Raw genomic sequence first — 23,479 nt, forward strand, 5'->3', positions numbered from 1 at the left:
GAGAACCCTCCCATACTGGCCGCCGGTAATTATATTCCCGATCCTGCAGACCGAATGGTAAACAGTCGACGTCGCCCTAAGCACGTAATTTCGGATGCTTCCGATCCACTAATAGTGCTTTTAGGTACTACAAGCATCGGTCATCGTTCTTATCGAGCCTGTCGCTTGCGACTAAGGGCCCGGCGAGTAAATTAACCCACACACAGCCCACTCAGTTTCTCGCCGGATCTTCTCAGTGGGTCTCGTTTCCGATCCGGTTGTATATTCCGCGAAACACTGCTCTTGCTAGGGTAAGTGTTAGCAACGTCGTCAGGTTTGAGCACCGTGAGCTCACCTACATGTTAGGTTACTCTGACATAGCCTCTCAAGGCCATCAGCTTTGGTAGGAAAAAAACTGACTATGTCTGCTACGAAACAGTCCTGCGTTCCAGTTTGAAGGTTTAGACAACACTATTTAGATTTTTACCTTATATTTCAACGTAGCCGGTAATTTCTATGGGATGTAGTAACCACTAAACATCAGATGGTCTGTGAGCTCGTTTACCGACCATGTAACGAAAAAAAAAATAATTTCATTAGTCTTCATTTAAACCAATAAAGAATAGCAGAAGAGAAAAACTAATTTCAATATTATGAAATATCGCTTTGATTAAAACGGTTATGATATGATTTGATTCAGAACGTTACCGATGTTTGGCCTTTACAAATCTTTTACTACTAATACTAGTCGTACTTCAACTACTTCTTCTTCAACTGAAGTCGTCGTGGCCTAACGGATAAGACGTCCGGTGCATTCGTGTTGAGCGATGCACCGGTGTTCGAATCCCGCAAGCGGGTACCAATTTTTCAATGAAAAACGTACTTAACAAATGTTCACGATTGACTTCCACGGTGAAGGAATAACATCGTGTAATAAAAATGAAACCCGCAAAATTATAATTTGCGTAATTACTGGTGGTAGGACCTCTTGTGAGTCCGCACGGGTAGGTACCACCACCCTGCCTATTTCTGCCGTGAAGCAGTAATGCGTTTCGGTTTGAAGGGTGGGGCAGCCGTTGTAACTATAATTGAGACCTTAGAACTTATATCTCAAGATGGGTGGCGCATTTACGTTGTAGATGTTTATGGGCTCCAGTAACCACTTAACACCAGGTGGGCTGTGAGCTCGTCCACTCATGTAAGCAATAAAAAAAAAAAAAACTGGCTATAATTTTTAAGTCTGCAAACACACATTACCAACATCCCACAATGACATCACCGATTTATCATTAACATATTCCGCTCACATTGTCATACCTTGATGATAACGTCATGCCTTATAAACCGGTACACTCACCGCTAAATTCAGTATTTCTTAGCGAAAAATATATGTTTTTTTTAAATCATAATCAGTACGATGGGCCGTATTTTAACCAGACACTGATCTTTGGAGTCGACAAAATAATATAATATCAGTTTGTATCCTATGCAGATAAAAAATCACCAGTGTTTGACTTATCGAGATTTGAAAGACTATTTGGTTTAAGCATTATTTCGCTTAATACGCCACATTCATCTTTGTAATTAAAGGTCCGTTTTATTTGGTATTAGCATCAACAATTCGATGTTTTAATTGAACTTCAGTTAAGTTCACCTCATTCAAATATCTGAATAAGTTTTTTTTAAGAATAAATTTTAACCTGTCAATGACTATAATTTCGATATAATTTCGCCATAGTAACCTAACACCAGTAATGTACGTGAAACAAGAAAAATATAATCCAGTTTGGCCGCAACGTACTTTCGAACCCAGTAATTTCTCAATCAAGGTCCCAGTCAAAGGCCAGTCAGAGCGATAAGTCATCGATGACGCGATTTTGTTACGTGTAGCGACAGAGCACCGACAGTATCCGACGGCCGATGTCGACCGGCATCAGTTTAAAATGATTTATCGAACAGGCAGGACGCTTTCCGCTTGGCCGCCCTCGGGAACGCGCTCCTAGGAGGTGCCCTCCCCCCTAATGCACGAATTATTATGGATGACGTAATGTTTATAAAATGTTTCTTTGAGGAACACTATTTGTTCGGTAAACAGAACGCGCGGAACATTAACGTTAAAGTCGATTAGCAATTGCAACCGTACCAAATCTATACTTAATATTATAAAGCTGAAGAGTTTGTTTGAACGCGTGAATCTTAGGAACTACTGGTCCGATTTAAAAAAATCTTTCAGTGTCAGCTCATTTATTGAGGAAGGCTATAGGCTACATAACATCATGCTAAGACCAATGCAAGCGGAGCACCAATAAAGAATGTTTCAAAATCGGGGTATTTTTCCCTTTTGAGAGGTTCCGCTGCGTGCGCTGCGGAAACGGTTAAAGTTACGCTAAAATAATGTATGAAAAAATTGTTCTCCTTTAAAAGATTTCAAAAAAAAAGTTATGCCAAAGTAACTATTCCACGCGGACGATGTCGTAAATAAATAAAATACGTAAGAAAGCGTAATAACAAAGTCGAATATACTCAACACAACGTTTGTCTATTACAAAACGTAATTAGAGTCCACGAGGCAGGGGGAGCTTATACGTAAATTAGTTTGCGTGGACCGGCCGCAGCCGTTAACGTAAACATTGGTATTGCACGCGATACACAAGTGCAATAACCACTCATCACTTAACGTTTATTGCTTTCGTTCTTGAACCTTGAATCTTCATAGTTGCACTCTCATAAACCGTACCTTGTTGTTGCTACTTCGTTGTTTTTTGCAATTCTGACGCAACAAACCATCTAAGATTCTTATTTAACTTTATTGCTGATCAATTTTGGTAGGTTTTTTGATAATATAATACTTCTGATAGTAGCGTCTTGTATATTGTAACCCGTGCGGTTAGTTATCATCTAGTATTTTTCATCCACGATACCTGGAGCCACTGCATTCATCCACAGTGCGTTTCCAGAGATATTTTTTGCCACCTACCATCCGGCTTTGGAATGAGGTCCTCTCTAAAGTGTTTCCCGAGCGCTATGACATGTCCTTCTTCAAACGAGGCTTGTGGAGAGTATTAAACGGCAGGCAGCGGCTTGGCTCTGCCGCTGGCATTGCTGACGTCTATGAGCGATAATAACCACTCATCATCAGCCGTATGCGCGTCTACCTATACGGCAATAAATAAAAAATAGTTCGTATTCCAATCGTGCGACCCTCTGATACCTTGACATTTCAAGGTGAGTGACGGCATTCACGTTGTGATGTCTATGTACCGTACATCAAGTTGATTATATTTTATCGAAAATCTAAATACGTCGCACCGAACCTTGAATGTTTTATATTATCCAGTACCTATCGCCGTCGTTTACTTTTCAACTTTAATTACATCATAATTCACCTTTTGTGATCCACCAGGTGCCGTCCAGACTTCAGTACGAACCGAAACACCAAGGATATCGAAGCCATCATTGCTTTATTGGCGTTAAAAACGTTCCAGGGTTGATAAATGATCGGACTAAAACCTGCGGTCGGCTGGCTATAAGCCGGCGACCTTGCCGAAGAACCCGCCTATTCGACAAGACTATTTATTTTTAACATTCTGTCTTTTAATGATACTAATAACAGACGTTAGAAAGCGTTGTATTTTGTACGGACCGACCACGACCTCAAATCTCATTTTGATGTTTCGTTATAATAAAATAAAAAAAACCAAATCTAAAACCGTTCATAAACAATGTGGAATCTGGTTTTTGGTTTATTATAGCTAATGGACAAGGACGAATTTTACCGAATAATGCGAGACGCTGTGCCGTTTTCAAATGCAACATTACAAAGCTCTCAAGGCATTGATTAATTATGTAGTACCAAACTTTAACACTGTGAGTTATGAAAGATAATAAAGCATAAACAAATGGGTATTCAAAGTGCCCGTCAGTCATGAGATCGACAGAAGCATCATTTGTGTTGTGGGCTGTCTCTACTGAACACACGGGTGGTGGCTCGAGTGTATGACGTCATAGGGAGTTATCGGCAAGGCTACGGACCCGACAATACCCGCTCGGCCTTCGATTTCGATATGTGGTTATACGGTGTAATTTGCATAACTGTCTATTTGGCAGTTTATAGGAAAATAAACACGGAGCGGTTTGGTTGTTATTGTTAGTATGACTATATGACAATGAAGGTACGTTAGAAACGATGTCATCGGCGAAATATAATTTATTCAGGGCTTAGTATATCTGTTTGCGTTGTTAGTTTATGATATTGTATTTGGAAACTATTCAGAAAGTCCTTCGACAGTGATTCTCAACGCTATAATCCAGTTATTGTGTAGTGGGCGAACGAAAGTAAAGCTCTCAAGTACCAAGAGGTAAGTCGCGACATCTTCGGTAGGGAAGGGCGAAAATAGCCGCACTGTTGCAGAATCGTCGCTAATGCGATTTGTACCTCGCCGTCTTGATCCGGACCAGTTTATTCGAGTTTGTAAGCCGAGTCGAGGGTAACCAACGCCGGAAGAACTTAACTAGGTTTCGAATTAAAAGCCACCGCGGAGACTCGTCATTTTAAGGCGGACAATGCTACGAAATTTCGGAATTAATAAGAGAAATGTAGGAGTTTTGCAGCTAAGCCCTACAAACGTTTTAATGAACAGACGACCCAGTTGTTTATTCAATATCGTCGCTTATAGGCCTTGGGTGAATTACGAATATATTTAGATCTGGCATTGTTTATTTGTAAACTGTATGTCAAATTTGTTGATGATTGGACTAATTGTGAACCCACAGGGAGAGGTTTTTCGTAATAGTAATAGCGAGTGGCATTACCGTTCAATTCATATTTCGACCTCATATCTTGAGGTGGACTGTGGTATTTACGGCTTTTGAACTTCGATAATCGCGAATGAGCAACATCTACCACACTATTAATTGCGAGAGGAATCTATTTTAAAAATTGACATATCCACTCTGTTACAAAAAATGTTTTCCAGATCCGGGGTAATTCGCAAAAGTAATTTAATTGTTAAAAGTCGTGAATAAATAACTAGGTACCATGATTATCATAGATAATATGACGCAATCGGACATTTCACAAATCACTGTTGCACTTAAGATACGTAATGATAATCTACTGAAACAATATTTTAAAATTTAAATGTCAAAATTCGTTTGTCTTCATTACACTTATTTCAACTGTGCAATAAGTTACAAGGTTTGTATAATTCGAAGGATGACGACATTAGACTGAATTTATTAATTCTTCAGATGGTCTGTCTTCGTGCATTATGAGCCAAACAAGAGCCATTTTCGGACGTTGCTATCTATATGTTCTGCAACATAATAATATTCTTTTCACCTGCGGAATCAGCTTGAAAATGAAAAGTGAAATTATAAAATACTAGCGACTCGCTTCGCTTCGGAAACACTAAATTTTATTATTGATATTTGAGTCCTGCGATGTTACTCGCGCTTATTGTCGTACCGCGGGTGACGCCGCGGGGCGGAGCTAGTCTAAAAAAAGTAGCCTAAGTTACTCCTTATATCATCAGCTACCTGTCAGTGAAAGTCCCGTTAAAATCGGTCCAGCCGTTTCTGAGATTAGCCGGAACAGACAGACAGAGAAAAATTGTAAAAAATGTTATTTTGGTGTATGTACCGTATATCTATTCATATGCATGTAGTAAAAAGCGGTTATTTCAATATTACAAACAGACACTCAAATTTCATTTATATGTATAGATAATACTATATGTAAATAGTTCTTACAACAATGACTGCAATCGAAAAAAAGCATTGCCAGCATCAATCTATTTTTCAAAACCGTTCCGAATGAATAATTCGGTTTCGGTGAAACATTATCATTTTCACGCACATTACGCGTGTTTGCGTTCAAACAATAATATCGATAGCACATCACTGGATACGTTACATCATCCGACTGTATCCCCCGTCAAGACTCCCATTGATCTGCCCAACGTAATCATAATGTTACTGCACATTTTGGCAAGAATCCACACGTTAATACCGTACGTACGTCCAAGAGGAAGTTTAATTTAGTACGGAACACTCTAAAGTTGTAGCGATTCCAAATAAGACGGTAGTAATGCGTTTTTCCCTCGATATAGACGTTATTACAGAGAGGGAGAGAGAGGGACGTGGAATAATTTTTGGATAATTTTTCGACCATTAAACGAATGAATAATTTTTCGTTGCACTCCGGCTTTCTTGGCGAAATGTTTGACAATCATGATCCATCAAACGGCTATAAATAGAGAATAATATACTATATTTTACCCGATACAAGGATCAAATTTGCTCAAACGGCAGTTGGCAATAGTTTTTCTCTGGTATCTATATATTAGGTAATACGTGAAACAAAAACTTTGTATCCCTTTTTACGAAAATTGCGCGGACGGAGGAGTATGAAACTTCTCATACTTATAGAGAATATAGAGAAGGAGTGCACAATGCTAATAATAATGCATAAAAGATACTTTAAATTAATAAAGAAAACATTACACACACTACATACCATGTATTTGACGCACACACGCATGCATACTATTTATTGTCAAACTTTTGTTCTTGGCGTCTGTTGTCAAATTGAGAATAGATTAAATATTGTTTGTCTTTGTTAATATTTTTTATAGTGTAGCCTTGGCGAAATTTGTGATTATAGAAGTATAAAATACAATCATAATAGTGTACAAACTTACAATTCCAATTAATTATAATCGAATTTCGACTACTGCGGGACCACTAGTATACAGTTAAAAGACAGTGAAGCTTTTGGACTAAGGTGCGCTTGATATTCTAATGGACTTCTCTACGATGCGCTTCACTCATTTCAAATGCAAAAAAATGCAAAATATGTAGCGTCTAACGTAAGGTGTTTACGTACTTGTCTGTTTTTCATAATCCAAACAGAATACGCTCATTATGCAAACAAAGACAATGTTAAAATAGATATTTTTATGGAGACCAAGTATGTGTCATGTACTTTTAATGTGTCTCGTAATCTCATTACTCACACTTCGCTCATCAGAATGTAATTAGCGTCTGCTAAAATACTCCGGTGACTAACTGTGGCGGTATTATTTAGGGGGTACATACAGTACCGTGCGCGTTACTTCAGAAACGGTGTTTTTAACACATTTAAGAGCTCATTAAAGTCATTCGTTTAATCCATTAAAAATATGTATAAATTCCAAGACATAAAGATCAGTAAATGAAAGTAAACCACTGTTAAACAAGAACGTTGAACCAAAGAGTCACCAATATAGTATCGAGTTTGAGGGAGGTAAATTTTCAGAATGTAGTCGTAACTTACTTTGATCCTTACATTTATATAAGAGCGTGTATTAAGGCTGACAATTACGCAAACGGCAGCTCAAGAGGGCTCTGCGAGGTTGTATGAGAGAATTTATCGCGGCCCTGTGTCGTGCCGGCAAGTTGATGAGGTCACGCCCATCGTGCTCCTGTTTTTATGTCAATATCTGTCAATGTCTGAACTTGTCGCGAGTTCGTTCCCTAGTTTGCGGAACAACGTGGAATGGTTTAACAAAGATGGGGATTTATCAGTGTTTCCAAGTTTCGTGGTTTTAGGTTGCGTCGAGTTGGTAAAACTTTATTTTCCGTCGGGGTCTCGTTATTATATTGTACTTGCGACTTTTGTTGGGCACAAAAATGATGTTTATTTATTGCATATATGGATGGACGAGCTCACAGCCCACCTGTGGTACAACATAAATATCGCCACCCACCTTGAGATATAAGTTCTAAGGTCTCAGTATAGTTACAACGGCTGCTTCACCGCAGAAATAGGCAGGGTGGTGGTACCTATTGGTGCGCACTCACAAGAGGTTCTGCCAATAGTGAAAATTGTAGACTATGAACTTTTAGCGATAGCGTAATAAGCTTTAAGACATCGTGTATTTTGAAATACCAACAGCAAATTACTAGCCCCTATTAAGAACACTTATAAAATGTACAATTTTGAATTTTCAACTCCGTCTCACAAACCTTGATAAGTCTTCAACGAAATGAATTTACTTTGAAAACTTATTATTCTGAAAATAAACGGAAGCATTTTCATTTAAATTTTGTCTTCCTATGCGGGTTTATTGTAAGATAATTTTTGAATGTACATATGTACATACATATGAAAGCTTTGATTTTCACATTTTATAAAGCGTAATATAGCTTGATATCGTTTGTCAGAAATAGGAAAGCTATAAAAGCTCATTGAACACAATTACTGACTGTTACTGCAATTTAACTCGTGTGTTTGGCACTTTAAGAGTTAATTACCAAGGATTACTTAAACGGATTTTCTTAACGAGCTTTGTTGGCATATCTGATTTGTAGCGGTGTTGACGGTTTATACAGCAATTGTTATTTTCGGCCTTTGGTCCCAATTCTAGAGCCTTCTCACCTGGGTAGCCATTAGTAGAACAGACTATCACGCTCAATCGAAAACCGACCTTAAACTGAATTTTATTTAGGTCGAGTATCCGAACATCAGTCGTCAAAACGATCAATAAAACACCTAAAATATCCCGTTACGTTTCCTAGCAAAATATTTATATAATGAAATCTATCGATCAACAATGGTAATGGTCCATTAAACTGATTTATTAGAAATGATCACTTATTTATATTTAACAACTATGCATTATTTTTTTAACGTTGAGCCAATTCAAGTGACGTGGAGTGATAAGACGAAATTGCGTTTGATACAAAACTGTATAATTTTATGGTTTATGGCGATGATTAAGTTTATTATTGCAATAAAAAATCGTAGTGCCGATTCTGATTGAAATTATTCATACTTGAACATAAAACGCTGTTTATTGCTGACGCATACGAATTGAATACATTATGATGTTTGTTTATTTCCACTCGATCTTATTACATGAAGATTTATTAATAAAAAAAAATGGCTGCATGTACTTATGTACGCGCGTAAGAAGTTATACTTTATTTTTATTAAGTTTTTTTTTTAAATATTAAATAATTAATAATAAATATTTAACGTTAAAAAATGAATGCTAATAACACTTTTTTACGAGTTTACATGCGCGAAAGTTCACCTGCGGCTATATTCAGACTCGCCAAGTTACGTCGGTCGTATTGTAATGAGCGGTTTAGTGGGAAACTTCATTCTGTTAATTTTGTGTCAAGGTGCGCGCGCATCGTAAAATTTCACTCTCGTCAATTTTTCATAACGCGCCTAAAGAAGTATAACTTCAAAAATTTTGAAGTATAACCTACAGATTAGACAAACTTACCAGATCAACAAAGCCAATTTAAATTAATCATATAATTAATATCGATAAAATGTTTTAGTTCAGCTGTCAAATCGATTCTGAAGTCATTAGATTTCTTATCTGTTTACATTGGCAGTCGTTTTTAGTGCACCAGAAAAAAAACCTATTTAATGTCTAATGCGATTGTAACATCTCTATTTGATTTAGGCCGGTCCGTTCTTAGAACTTAATGCTCCTGACGTAATCGCCAATGACGAATGCGTTAACGTGTTACGTTTTATTCCAGTTGCTGCAGAGGCGATTCAAAATTCTTCGGGAGAAAACAATCGTACAATATGAAAGAAGAATGATTTTGCCTTGATGAGGTATTTACGATTTTATTGTGGACGTTTAAGATTACTGGTTCCGTGTCCCAAATCTTTACTTTCAAGCGACTGTTTAGATTCACAAATAAACTGACGAATCACACAAATTGATACGCGAATTCATCATTAGTGGGATCGGCAAGTGTTTCCACTGGTCCTATCCATATCAGCATTCATATCAATATCACATATTCCAAACATATAATTTAATTCTAGTTTCACCAATCTTTTACCATCATAATTCATCTACAGTCATTGCTAAGATTTCTCTAGTTACAGGTTCATGTCCAATAAAATCTAAAATCAATATCGTTTGAGCGTATTCTATAGGAACTTTCTCTAAGCGAATAACGTCAATAGATCCGCTGACAGTGTCAGGCTTCGAGACATCGCTGTCGTTTTGTTGCTGTATTGTAATATACGCACTAAAGTAATTTAGTTAACGCTGATTTTCCATTGAAACACTTTTACTTAAAAAAAAAAGATATATAATAATAAAGATATAAAGATGTTTAATACTTTTCAATAATGACACTCCATGGGATATTGAACTGCAATCGCCAATGATTTTTTTTTTAATTGCTTAGATCTGTGGACGAGCTCACAGCCCACCTGGTGTTAAGTGGTTACTGGAGCCCATAGACATCCACAACGTAAATTCGCCACCCACCTTGAGATATAAGTTCTAAGGTCTCAGTATAGTTACAGCGGCTGCCCTACCCTTCAAACCGAAACGCATTACTGCTTTACGGCAGAAATAGGCGGGGTGGTGGCAACTACCCGCGCGGACTCACAAGAGGTCCTACCACCAGTAAACAAAGTTTTACTTTTAATAAAAGATTTAGTATGCTTAATACTTTTCAATGCTGACAATCCATTTGAAATTAAGTTGCAATCGCTTTGATATTGTGAATTTGGTTTTCCTTTTTCGAGACATGAGGACGGTGTTTCGAATGTTCTATTCAGACGTCAGACAGACAGAATTTTAAATCAGACAGCATGATTGCTTTTTTAACTCAACGCCTGAATGAGCTAACGTCCACCTGGTTTTAATTGATTACCGGAGTTCAGCACAACGCGAATGTCATCACCCACCCCACCTGCGAAAACGGAACGGGTTCACTGTGTGGGATCACTCGCCAACATTGATGAACTTCGTTTTCAATCAATAATTCTATTTTTAATTGCCCTTTCAGGTAGACGAGCATACGGCCCACCTGACAGTGAGTGGTTACCGTCGCCCATGGACTTCAGCAATGCCACGGGCAGAACCGAGCCGCTGCCTGTCGTAAATTGTAAAATGTCATTGATTAATAACTATTTATGATCTTTGCAGTAACACCATACTTTATGAGATACAATGTTATTTATTCGCGTTATACAATGCTATTTTTTTAAATAGACATTTTTACAAAGTAAAACATGCCCTTCCAATAAAAATCTGGAGCGAAGGGTAACACAGTTACAGCGTTTCAATGAATATGCAATTCCCTTACGAGAACTTTTCGCTGGCCCCAACAACAACCTCTAGGGAATTACGAGATACAACTTTTTGGGCAAAAAAAAGCTTCGAAACTGCCTTGTTTAATAAATAAACTTTTTGTTGGACCTAAGAACATCCATCTCGAAAACAGAAAATAAAAGTGCTGAATTTTTACAATTCACCAATTTTATTTCCGACAGCGGATTCCTTTATTTATGGTCAAAATCCTTTTGAGTGTGTCCATTTCAATGAATAACTCATCCGAGTTCAAGATTAAATCTAATATGTAACCGATAAACGAGCTTAAAGGTCAGTGATTTTATAAAAAAGTACCATCGGGAATACATACTACCGAACTTTCCGTTTGTAACGAAAATAGATATATCGAGGCATATTAATGGTTATTTATACGAATCTTTTTTTGTTCGCGTTTATGTTAAACAATGAGACGCGGCGTGCCTTTAATTGAACATTCTGTTCATTCGGATATTCAATTTACTGCTACTATTTTTCCTACCTAAGCGGATGGTCTAGAGTCTAAAGAAACCATATCAGCGTAACCTTAACTAGTAGGTAAGCTTACGGGGCTCAAATCTGACGATGTTGCTAACACTGGCCCTAGCAAGGGCAGTGCTTCGCAGTATCTACCACCGGATCGAAAACGCGACCCACTGACAAGAGCTGTGTCTGTGGGTTAATTTACTCGCCGAGCCCTTCGTCGCAAGCGACGGGTTCGACGAGAACGATGACCGGTACTGCAATCCTATATCTAAATAGCACTTGAAAAATGGTACTAGGTACATTATATTCTAATAAATATCAAGGGGGTGAAAGGCTATTTGGTTTAAGCGACATTTTTGCAACTTTACAGGAGAGTCATTTAAAGGCGGAAAATTGGAAAAGATATCATAACAAAAAAACTTCTTTAGCTATTTGAATGGAGTAAACATAATTGAAGTTTAATTAATAACATCGAGCTGTTGAAGCTACGAGTAATATCAAATAAAACGGATCTTTAATTACAAAGATAAATGTTACATGTTAAACAAAATGTCCTAAGGCTTGGCGCACGCACTCGTTAAGTGGGGTTTTGGTGAGAATTTTCATCTGATCAGTCCAACGCATAAGGTTAATGTAATTATTAGAAGCATACCATTATCAAGTCAAGGCTGATTACTCGCAATGGTGAATTTGAGAACAGTTTATTGACACATCGAATGCTGACGTCACCACGTGCTCGCTCAACTAACGCACACTCAAGAATAGTACAAAATATTCCAGCAATCGATAACGATAGTACCTACTTTGACGATGCTCGTAAAGTGCAGAGTAAATTTTAACGGGTGCTTTATCCTATTTACGGGCCTGTGTGTGTACGCGACGAGAGAGTTACGGAAACTTTAGCATTTAAGTTTTTATATTGTGACTTTTTTATTTCTAGGTTAGGTGAACGAGCTGAGGGCTTATCTGGTGTTCATAGAAGTGCATATACGTACATCTATAACGTAAATGCCGCCACTGACCTTGAGATAGGAGTTCTAAGGTTTCAAGTACAGTACAACGGCTGCTCAACCCTTCAAACCGAAACGCTGGTGGTAGGACCTTTTGTGAGTCCGCGCATGTGGGTAGGTACCACCGCCCCGCCTATTTCTGCCGTGAAGCAGTGATGCGTTTCGGTTTGAAAGGGTGGGACAGCCGTTGTAACTATACTGAGATCTTGGAACTTATATCTCAAGGTGGGTGGCGCACCACTTAACACCAGGTGGTCTGTGTCTGTCATTACTGCTTCACGGCAGAAATCGGCAAGGTAGTGGTTCCTACCAGTACGAGCTTGATCAAATACGTTTCCTAAACTCTTTATGTAGATATCTTCATTCGTGGGTGTTCTTCTTGATTGAATAGAGATGTAACAGCTTGATGATAATGAACTAATCACTTACCGTCTGTGGGAGATGTGTAGAGTTTCTTGCATAATTCTTGCGGTCCACCGAGCGCGTTGATTTTGGCCATGCCCTCGGCGCCGCGCGTCTCCATCAGCTCGCGCAGCTGCCGAAGGGAGACGCCATATTGCGCCGGCCTTCCCTCCACGGTGGCCATGGTGCCGGGCCCGCGGCCGCCGCCCGCACCAAGCCCGACAACCCTCTAGATCTGCAACAACAACAAATAAAACATTAAACATTTTCTCGCCGGATCTTCGCAGTGGGTCGCGTTTCCGATCCAGTGGTAGATTCTACGAAGCACTGCTCTTGCTAGGGTTAGTGTTAGCAACGACGTCAGGTTTGAGCCCCGTGAGCTCACCTACTAGTTGAGGTGACGCAGATATGATCTCTCAAGACAACCAGCTTACTTAGGAAAAAAAAATAGCTGTCACAACAAATTACCTAAATTTAGGTTAGTATTTTTGTTATTGCCCTTGTAGGCAGACGAGCATACGGACCACCTGATGATGAGTGGTTACCATCGCCCATGGACTTCAGCAATGCCAGGGGCAGAGCCAAGCCGCTGCCTATTTGAAATTTAATTTAAGCTGATAATAAATTCGGTGAAAAAGAAGTCGAGACATGTTTTGTTTCAATTCCATGTGCCCAAGTACTCAAATCGTAAATATTTGACGTCCACAAAGGCAGGAAATTGAAATGACAGAAACATACTTTTAACGTAATATATATATAATCACGAAAGAATTTCTCTTCAAAACGTATACCCGAGTACGTGTAGAAAGTCGACTCGAAAAAGTAACAATACGGACGTTTCCATTTTTTGCTTTCGCCACGCCCACAATACGAATAGAGCTTGAAGGATACGTTTGTTACGATTATTATTCACAGAGGATTATATAAACAGTTCTCTGTCGCCGGATTCATCGTCCGCCCACGTCCCTTGTCGAAAAAAAAAAAATTCCTCGGTACAAAAAGGCTTTTGTTACACAGCCTACTTGATTAAGCTAAGCTAAAGCTTTTCAAGAGAAATTTCACCCCTAACGTAAATATTAATTTGAGGTCACTTGTGAACTGAAATCTATAACGTCGTTAAGTATCTAATGAAATAATTTAGAACAACCCTAAGATTGGAACTGTTCTATAATGACTTAAACTGGGATAGTTTACGTGGCAATTGCGACATAAGTACTAGTCATAAAATCGCTCATGATTTGCGTTATAAGCTCGATGGTCTACAACTATTAACTTTTTGAAGCGTACTTCATACAGGGATTGCAAGATTTGGGCAGCTTCGTAAGTTTCATACTGTAATAACATAAAAAACGATAAGTACAGAAATTGTTGCCAAGAAAGAAAAAAAGTTGGTATAAGCTGTTTCCTCAAGTACAAAATACAAAGGTTATACCATACATTATATATAGGTCGTACGCGGACGTATCAACAAAGATTACAAACCTTACTCATCTAGAGGTCGGAGTAGGTAGATTGATTTAAGGTCGTTGACGTCAAACGTAGAGGATAATATGGGTATGCCTCCAAAATACCGGAACTTCATATTTATTGTGATATTTGTTCCGGAATTTAGAAATTAGCATTAATCTATGTTTAAGGTGAAAAACGTATTAATAATATTAATCTACGCTACCAGTGCTAGCTAATGGTGAAAGAAATCATTATTTTATTTTATACAAAAACACCTTGGAATAGTTATACCGTATTTGGTCCCTTTTTGTTGAATTAGAAATGACGCTTGGCAGTATGAGACAAAACTTAGACAAGACTTTTTGTTACCATATCTCATAAATATAGAAATTGTATCCGATGAGGATTCAAAATATATTTTTTTCAATTTAATAAAATAATCATTATACATAAAATGGCATGTCCATATTATAAGCCATTGACGCAAGTATATAAAATTAATCTACCACCACCGTCATTACCGACTCGCAAAAATAGCTAGATGACTTTAACAATACACAATATAACACAGAAATGTTGACTTTCTATTCGTAACTTAATAGAATCGGTACTAATATGAATAGCCAAGTTCTAAATTTCGATCAGCGCGCAAACTCCATAACCCATAGCGTCGAGTCGAAGTTCCCCGATGGCCTAATTGCTGGCCAATCAACAACACTCAACCCTGTTACAGTTGCCAATACCGGCCCTCTTTGTAAACTCAATCTATGACCAGACTACATTAAACCGTAGGAGATAAGGAACTTTAAAGTGCAAGATAGCCAATCTTCGAAACTTTGCAAGGCTCACAATAATCGACAAGAAAGCCGAACTGATAACGCATACCATATTTACAAGGACCATTCAAATTTGGTTTACGCAACCTTACAACCGAAGACCGACTGGAGACCGAAAATTCATCAAGTTTCATATTCGAACCAGCCGAAGACAATTAGTATGCAAACGATCCTTTTAAGGGCGGCACCCGTTTAATCAACAGATTAACGAATTATTCAACGTCCTGTAAGATTACTGAATAAATTTATAATTGCCGGAACTTTTTAAATGCAAAATAAACGTCCCTATGTTTTCACGATTTGAATTGATTTGGTACCGATATTTCTATTGTAATACGGTAGTTAACATAATTCATATCGTATAATAACAATAAAACCCGCAAAAACAACAATTTGCATAATTATTACTGCGTAGGGCGGTCTTGTCAGCCCGCACGGTTAGTAACCACTATCCTGCCTATTTCTGCCGTGAAGCCGTAATGCCTTTCGTTTTGAAGGGCGGGGCAACCGTTATACTGTAAAAACTGAGATTTAGAACTCATGTCTCATTGACGTGGTAGATGTTTATGGGTTTCGGTGACAGCTCACACACTAGGTAAGCTGTGAGCTTGTCCACCCACTCATTTTAGCTACAAAAGAAAAAAAAAGTAGCATCAAATATTTATAATAGCGATTAGAGGTTTTATAATAAGTCCAAATATCGAATTTCGCGCAGGTCTTTAAACCAGAACCTTGCACCTTTGAAACATGGCACACACCGCTCTATGCTTACTTTTCTGAAGGCCATAGTTTTTATATATTACTTATATGATATCTTCATAGCTCAACCTGCTAGAGCACAATCCCATACCTTTCTCCTTATTTCATTTATAAGGGGAGCGCACATTTCTAGTTCGAGTTTTCTTTCCTTAGGCCGCTAGCAGGTCACACATTCACAATTCATTTAAATAATGTATACCGTTAAATTTCGACTTTGGGATTCGATTTGAAATACTTTTTTCCTTATCTAATTTATAACATACATACGATAAGGGAGTTATGATCTGTTGACGTGGAACAATAACTTCCGCTCGGATACGGGCTAACGTTCTTCATAAAACTCGGCACCTACCGGCTTTCGCGATTGTGTATTCAGTACGCTTTATGGGGTAGTTAACTCTTTGGCAGCCTCTCGGCATCTTCGCTGCTGGCTGTGTAGATGACATTTCAATTTAGATCGTAATAACTTATTTACATTTCGTCGTTCAATGTTGCAACGTTTTTAAGTGGTAAAAAAAATATCCTTTGTACGCGTATTAAGTCATTTTGAATCATCATGATTTAGAAACGTTTCTAGACAAAATAAAAAAAAAAACAAATTTCACATCATTGGCAGGCGTTACTTATGACAATTTTGTATTGTATCAAAGAAGTCAAACAATTAAAAGATTTTTTATTGCCTAGATGGTTGGACGAGCTCACAGCCCACCTGCTGTTAAGTGGTTACTGGAGCCCATAGACATTTACAACGTAAATGCGCCACCCACCTTGAGATATAAGTTCTAAGGTCTCAGCATAGTTGGCTGCCTCAGCCTTCAAACCGAAACGCATTACTGCTTCACGGCAGAAATAGGCAGGGCGATGGTACCTAACCGTGCGGACTCACAAGAGGTCCTACCAACAGTAAAGAATCATCATGATTTAAATAAGTTTTTGGACAAAAGAAAAAAAAAATTCACGTCATTGGCAGGTGTTACTTATGACCATACTGCTGTACTGTATCAAATAAGTCAAATAATGATCTGGTCGGACATTTTGTTAAAAAAAATTACGTCGAAACCACCCCGAGCTACATAATTTAATCCAATCATATCGAGGACAGTACAACAAACATATAGCACATTCATACCTTCCTCATATAGCAGCTTTATCTTTAAATCCCTAAAGTGCGAAGCTCTCATACCGACCTCGTGAAAGCGTGTAACAACAATGGTCGCTTGTCTTAAATTATGTATGACACTGCAGTGAAGCGGCAGATGACTTTATTGGATCGTAAACGGGGTATAATGGCTTCTTGCAGGTGTCTATTTCGATGTCCGAAGTTTATCCGTAGCGCTGTTACTCTTACTAGAATTTAGGTCGCAGATAGATGAAAGGAAACTACTTAAATGATCTGATACAGAGACTCTTCCGCGTTATTCGAGCTTTTCCTATGTTTTACTGCTGATGATATTGAATTATCTCTATATATAAAAATGAATTGCTGTTCGTTAGTGTCGCTAAAACTCGAGAACGGCTGGACCGATTTGGCTAATTTTGGTCTTGAATTATTCGTGGAAGTCCAGGGAAGGTTTAAAAGGTGAGAAAATATAAAAAAGCTCGGAATTATATAAAAACAATCAATTTTGTTTTTCCTTTGATGTGTCGTTTATTTATCGATTGAGGCACTACGACGTCTGCCGGGTCAGCTAGTACTGATATAAAAATTGGTTATTACTGATTTTTTAATGTCATCCTTATTTTAATTTGAATTGGAAATTATGATCGAAAAATGTAAGTTTCGATTTTTAAATTCATTTATCGCGATGGTTGGTAATTCCTTAAGGGTCCTCCAAAAATTTTTTTAAAGCGCAAGTTGTACCGCTGTCTGTGCATTTGTTTACTGCGCCGCGACTGAGCTGTGGCCCGTCACAAAACAAATATGTTTACATTATAAAAGCCCAAGTAGGTCAGTAACAGCAAACTTGGCTCTTGATCGCAAACAATCTTGATTGAAAGTGCCTGATCGGTTAGCGGGCAGGATTAATCGAAGTGTGCCCCGGACACCGCTCCAGACTTGCGTAGGTAAATGATTAATGGCACTACGCTCTGATGTGGTATGAATGCCGCTTCTCGTAATTAATTTCCGAAACTGGATGATTGACAGACCGAAAAAACATCAACATTATTACCCTTGAAGGAATTCAGTGTAGGTTAGACAGCATTTCTAACAACATCAGGCCAATTTGAACCGTCTACATTCAGGTTACGATCATCACTAGTCCGTTTTTTTTTTCCTTTCCTTGACTATTTAGACATGGACAATACCGTAATTGCCGTCTAGTCTATGCTTACCGCGGATGATACCTGGTCAAAGGGCCGTCAAGCTCCAGAAACCATAAAAAAAACAGTTTAACTCGCAATAAGGCTGTGTGTGGTATTATTAGAAGAGTATCCTTTAAAATGCTCTGGTTTTTAATGAGTGGCGTTTTATAGCACGGAGACAACACCATAAGATCTAACCCACACTGAAGCATGATAAGTCAAATATACCGTCTACCACATCTTTCAAACGGGATTGCGCGACTACTTCACGGTAGAAACGGTACATGCGAGTGCGAATTAAAAATACGCTAAACCACAAAAATTAAGCCCACTGAGTTTCTCGCCGGATCATCTCATTAGGTAGTAATTTCGATCCGGTAGTAGATTCTGAGAAGAACTGCTCTTACTAAGGTTAGTGTAAGCAAATTCTCTCAGGTTGAATCCATGAGCTCACCTACCCGTTAGGGCGTAGCTTTTTTTTTTTATGATTGAGAGATTACTGGTGGCCCGAAGGCCTTTCCAGTTTCACCAGGACAGGTGGGCGAGCAAAGGCTCAGCCAGGAGGGGTGGGATTTGCTAACAGCTGCCCGAGCGCCTCCGAAGGAGACCTAACAACTCAAGAGCAATTGCTTCGCGAATGAATCTACTACCGGATCGGAATCGCGACCCGCTGAGAAGATCCGGCGAGAAACTCAGCGGGCTGATGCATGGGCTAGGTTGCACGTCGACCTCTTTGTCGAGTTCGACGAGTACGGTTACTGGGGTCCCTAAGCCTGCTCCTAGTATTAGAGCTGAAGGCATCTAATGCAAAGGTTATTGGATCTGATGGATCCGTAAGGACGTGTCTAGGGCGTCGACGGTGACTGGCTCCTGCATGATCAGGATTCGGTGAGTAGTCAGCGGCGGCAACGATAAGGCGATTATCATGACGCATAGCTTTATCGAAGTACCGTTCCGACGCTGACTTTATGTATTTCTGGATTGATTCAAGGCCCAGGTCGTCGTGTAGGTCAACGTTTCTCACGAACCACGGAGCCCCGACGGCTAACCTGCAAAAGCGGGATTGTAGGGATTGGAGGGTGTCTATGTGTGTGCGGGCCGCGTGAGCGAACACCACACTCGCGTAAGTCATGACGGGGCTGAGAATAGCCATCTATGCTACCAGAGGATAGGTAGGAAAAAAAAGAACAAAAATTAGATTCATAAAATTTGCCGATTGCATTTTGCGTTGTCAGGGACATATTAATTAACTAGCTGTACCCGCCTGCTTCGCTAGGCTTTTAAAATTATCATGATTACTTCTCACCCCCACAAAGATTCTCATCATTAACGCCCCCGCAACTGGTGTAGGGAGTGCTACACTCATATAAATATTAGCCTATCCATTAAGTACATGTATTTTCTACGTGGATACCTAGTTTCAAATCAATCGGATGCAAGGTTCAGTAGTTATAACGGACGTAACATCCGTAAAAACCACTGTAGATTTATATATTAGTATAGATTAAAAGATTAACGAGAGTGTGCCTTAACAGTGGTGTTAAGAACAGATTTGTTTGTAACTTGGCTAAAACTCGATAAAAATGGCACACCGAATTACTCAACAATTAGACTAGCCCATTTCGCTGTACGATACGACCATTAGTGAAGCTATAGAGGCTCGCGATGAATTGTATTAAGGCTTGCACTTGCCATGTAGGCATCGCGTGATTTCACGAGTACTATCTTGGCCGCACCTGCTGGTTCGCAACTTTACTTATTAAAAGGCCCGACTGGCAGTAAAGACTCGATGGTTATTTTACTTCTTGATTTATAAACCGACTGTTAGAGCTGACGCGTAGGCCTCGGCCGCTAAGTTAGTGTGAGTAATTTATTGTGAAATATTGTTTCTTTTTGGAAATTTAATCTGTTACTGTGGTATTTTTCGGTACGGCATAAATTTACAATGCTGCACTGTTGGTTGGACACTCTTCGATCTCATAATAGTCTGTAGGCAGTTATGTAGATATGTAACGTACTCGATCAGATTTTTAAATTTTTTTATTGCTTAGATGGATGGACGAGCTCACAGCCCACCTGGTGTTAAGTGGTTACTCGAGCCCATAGACATTTACAACTTAAATGCGCCACCCACCTTGAAATATAAGTTCTAACGTCTCAAGTATAGTTACAACGGCTGCCGCACCCTTCAAACCGAAACACATTATTGCTTCACGGCAGAAATAGGCAGGGTGGTGGTACCTACCCGTGCGGACTCACAAGAGGTCCTACCGCCAGTAAAAAGCCAGCTTACCTGTTAGATAGAGCACGTTGTGAACTTCTGGGTAAGTACCACTGCGACCAGTACCATTTCTGAGTAGGACGATCGTTATACAACACAACCGAGATTGTTGAATCATGTCTCGACGTGGGTTTATGAAAGACGCTTTCTCGCCTCAGTCGAAATGTCTCAAGTAGAGGATATTTTTTCTACAAATAGCACCGATTCACGTCAAACTTGGTTGGAGTCGGGTATGTTCCGAGATAGCATTCGAGTAATGGTACTCCCAGGAATTCACCTGCTTCTCATGGTGTGGCCCGTACCATACTACAACCAGGTATACGACCACTGATTTACACGAAAATTTCCGACAAATATAATCCAATTAATCGAGCAAACAAGAATTCTCTGATTTAAAACAAACTCTCCCCCAATAACCTTTCAAACTAGCATCAAGTCGAACTTAATTAAAACTTCGATCACAATTACCTTTGTAAATGGAGCTAGCTTGCATTATCGGCGTGCATCGATGACGTCACGTCCGGAAAGACGACGCGCACAAGCGAGAAAACTTGATAACGTGAAAGCGCTGACAAAGGTCTAAGTAAAGAATGATATTTAAAACAGAGAAAAGAGCATGTGTAGCGAAGTTTCTAGAAACAGTTTCTAATACTTATTTTACTTTTATTTAAGAACTATGCAGCTACTGCGTTCTTTTCTCCATCACCCTTGGTTAACTAAGGCATTGAGTATGTATGTATGTAAATGTATTTTTTAATATCTCATTTAAAAAAAAGAAACATCTAATTATTGTTGAATTTAAATAATTGGTCAAAGAGTAAAAAAAGACATTATTTGATTTGGGCATCAAAAAAATAATCTTGAAATGCATTAAAAAGATACGCCCCAAGCCTCTTCTACAAATAGGCTTACTTCGCACATCAATATTCATACAAGCATGTCCAATTCTTACGGTATCCAAAAATGTACGTGATAGGAAAGGTGGGGCCTGTTTATGATTCAACCATCGTGCGCAGCTGCGACACCTTAACTTGAGATATGTACGGTTTGAAAAACTGCGAAAATAACCAAAAAGCTTCCAAGGCATGTTCAGAGAGTATCCCCCTTAGAGTGTTTGTCCTTTTTTTTTTATTGCCCTTGTAGGCAGACGAGCATACGGCCCACCTGATGGTGAGTGGTTACCGTCGCCCATGGACTTCAGCAATGCCAGGGGCAGAGCCAAGCCGCTGCCTACCGCTTAATACTCTCCACAAGCCTCTTTTAAAGAAGGACATGTCATAGCGCTCGGGAAACACCGTGGAGGGTATCACTGGTATCCTTAACTATAAACTATGAGCAAACTAAAACTAGTTTTAAGTCAAAGATATTGCTTTAAATTTATATTGGTAAATTCAATTAAAGTTGCCGTTTATTTAACGAGATTTCAGAAATAGCCTTTGCATAAAATATCCATATAATAAGAGTTTTCAAATCGCAACCTCACTATAGTGCTCGATTTATATTCAAAGCTCATTTCGGTTATATCCATCCGAAGATAGCTTGGAGTGGCAATCGAAATGATAAGTATTTGTTTGACTTTTGATTTTGAGCTCTCTGAGATTGACGTGCCCATTGCTGTTACGATAGAGCAGTGATTCTCAACCACTGTTCCGCGGCACTTTTGTGTGCCGCCAAATTTCAAAAGTGTGCCGCCAGATTTTGCGAATATATAGTAATGTTAATATTATTAAATTATATCATTTTAAAAGAAAAATATTTTAAACATGAATATATATTTAAATCCACAAAAAAAAAATTATAGTATATTTTAGTTTATTTCGTATATTAAAATTTTTATGCAGTGTGTTGAAAGTGTGAAGAAGATAAAAATTATTTACAGTAAGTAAATAATTTTTATCTTCTTTTTTTGTGTGCCGCCAAATTTTGAAATCGTTAAATATGTGCTGCAACAAAAAAAAGGTTGAGAATCACTGCGATAGAGATTAAATGTGATACCAACAATTTCCGTTTCCGATTCGTATCTGTATAGCTGCAATGCGGGTAGATACAACTTAATCACAAACTGTATCTCAAGTTACGAAAGATTCAACCATAGATAAGCTGATTATTATAGGCAGCGGTGAGATGATTGTTACCTTACTTTATGCTACTACCCACCTATTTCTGCCGTGAAGCAGTAATGCGTTTCGGTTTGAAGGGTGGGCCAGCCGTCGTAACTATACTGAGACCTTAGAACTTATATCTCAAGGTGTGTGGCGCATTTACGTTGTAGATGTCTATGGGTTCTAGTAACCACTTAACACCAGGTGGGCTGTGAGCTCGTCCACATACCTAGGCAATAAAAAAAAAATGCTGTAAATGTAACGTTGTGTTACTAACAATGTCCAATTTACGACACGCCAAAAATAGCTCATGATTATTAAGAAAATGTCACCGTTCGGAGCTTTACAAAGTTTAATATTCGTTTTGGCACTAGAATCCAATAATCGGCTGTATAAATCAGTTTTCATGTGCCAGGGCGGCAGGACCGAAAGGATATTGTTAGTTTATTCAGGGCACGACCGCAGTCCGGATGCTGTCACCGCTAATCAGACTATCTCGTGAGCTGTGGTGGAAATGCGCAGTGACGTAATGAGAAAATAGGGATCGACGGCGATCTGGGGCATGTTTCACACAATAACGCCCGTCGGGTGTAGTGGTAAGTGACATGGTCACTACACAAAGGGGTCGCGGGTTCGAATCCCGCTAAGGAAAGATATTTGTATGATAAATATAAAATATCTTTTCCAGGGTTATGGATTTATATTAAATATATGTATGTGTATATTAAAAATCTTGAATTTATTTCCGTTATCT

At 38.8% G+C, this 23,479-nt stretch overlaps 1 protein-coding gene across 23 annotated transcripts in view; it reads right to left on the reverse strand.

Annotated features, from left to right (window-relative positions):
• PMCA (plasma membrane calcium-transporting ATPase 3) overlaps positions 1-23,479 on the reverse strand; it is a 192,483-nt gene that overhangs the window by 61,506 nt on the left and 107,498 nt on the right. For all 23 annotated transcript variants that reach the window (XM_089739575.1, XM_089739569.1, XM_089739573.1 and 20 more), the window contains one exon: positions 13,022-13,229. In XM_089739575.1, coding sequence (XP_089595701.1) covers positions 13,022-13,178 — 157 coding nt within the window. In that variant the 5' untranslated portion in view covers positions 13,179-13,229. The remainder of the gene's footprint in view (positions 1-13,021; positions 13,230-23,479) is intronic.

Source organism: Bombyx mandarina, chromosome A1 (genome assembly GCF_030267445.1).
Source record: "Bombyx mandarina strain Sakado chromosome A1, ASM3026744v2".
NCBI classification, from domain to species: domain Eukaryota; kingdom Metazoa; phylum Arthropoda; class Insecta; order Lepidoptera; family Bombycidae; genus Bombyx; species Bombyx mandarina.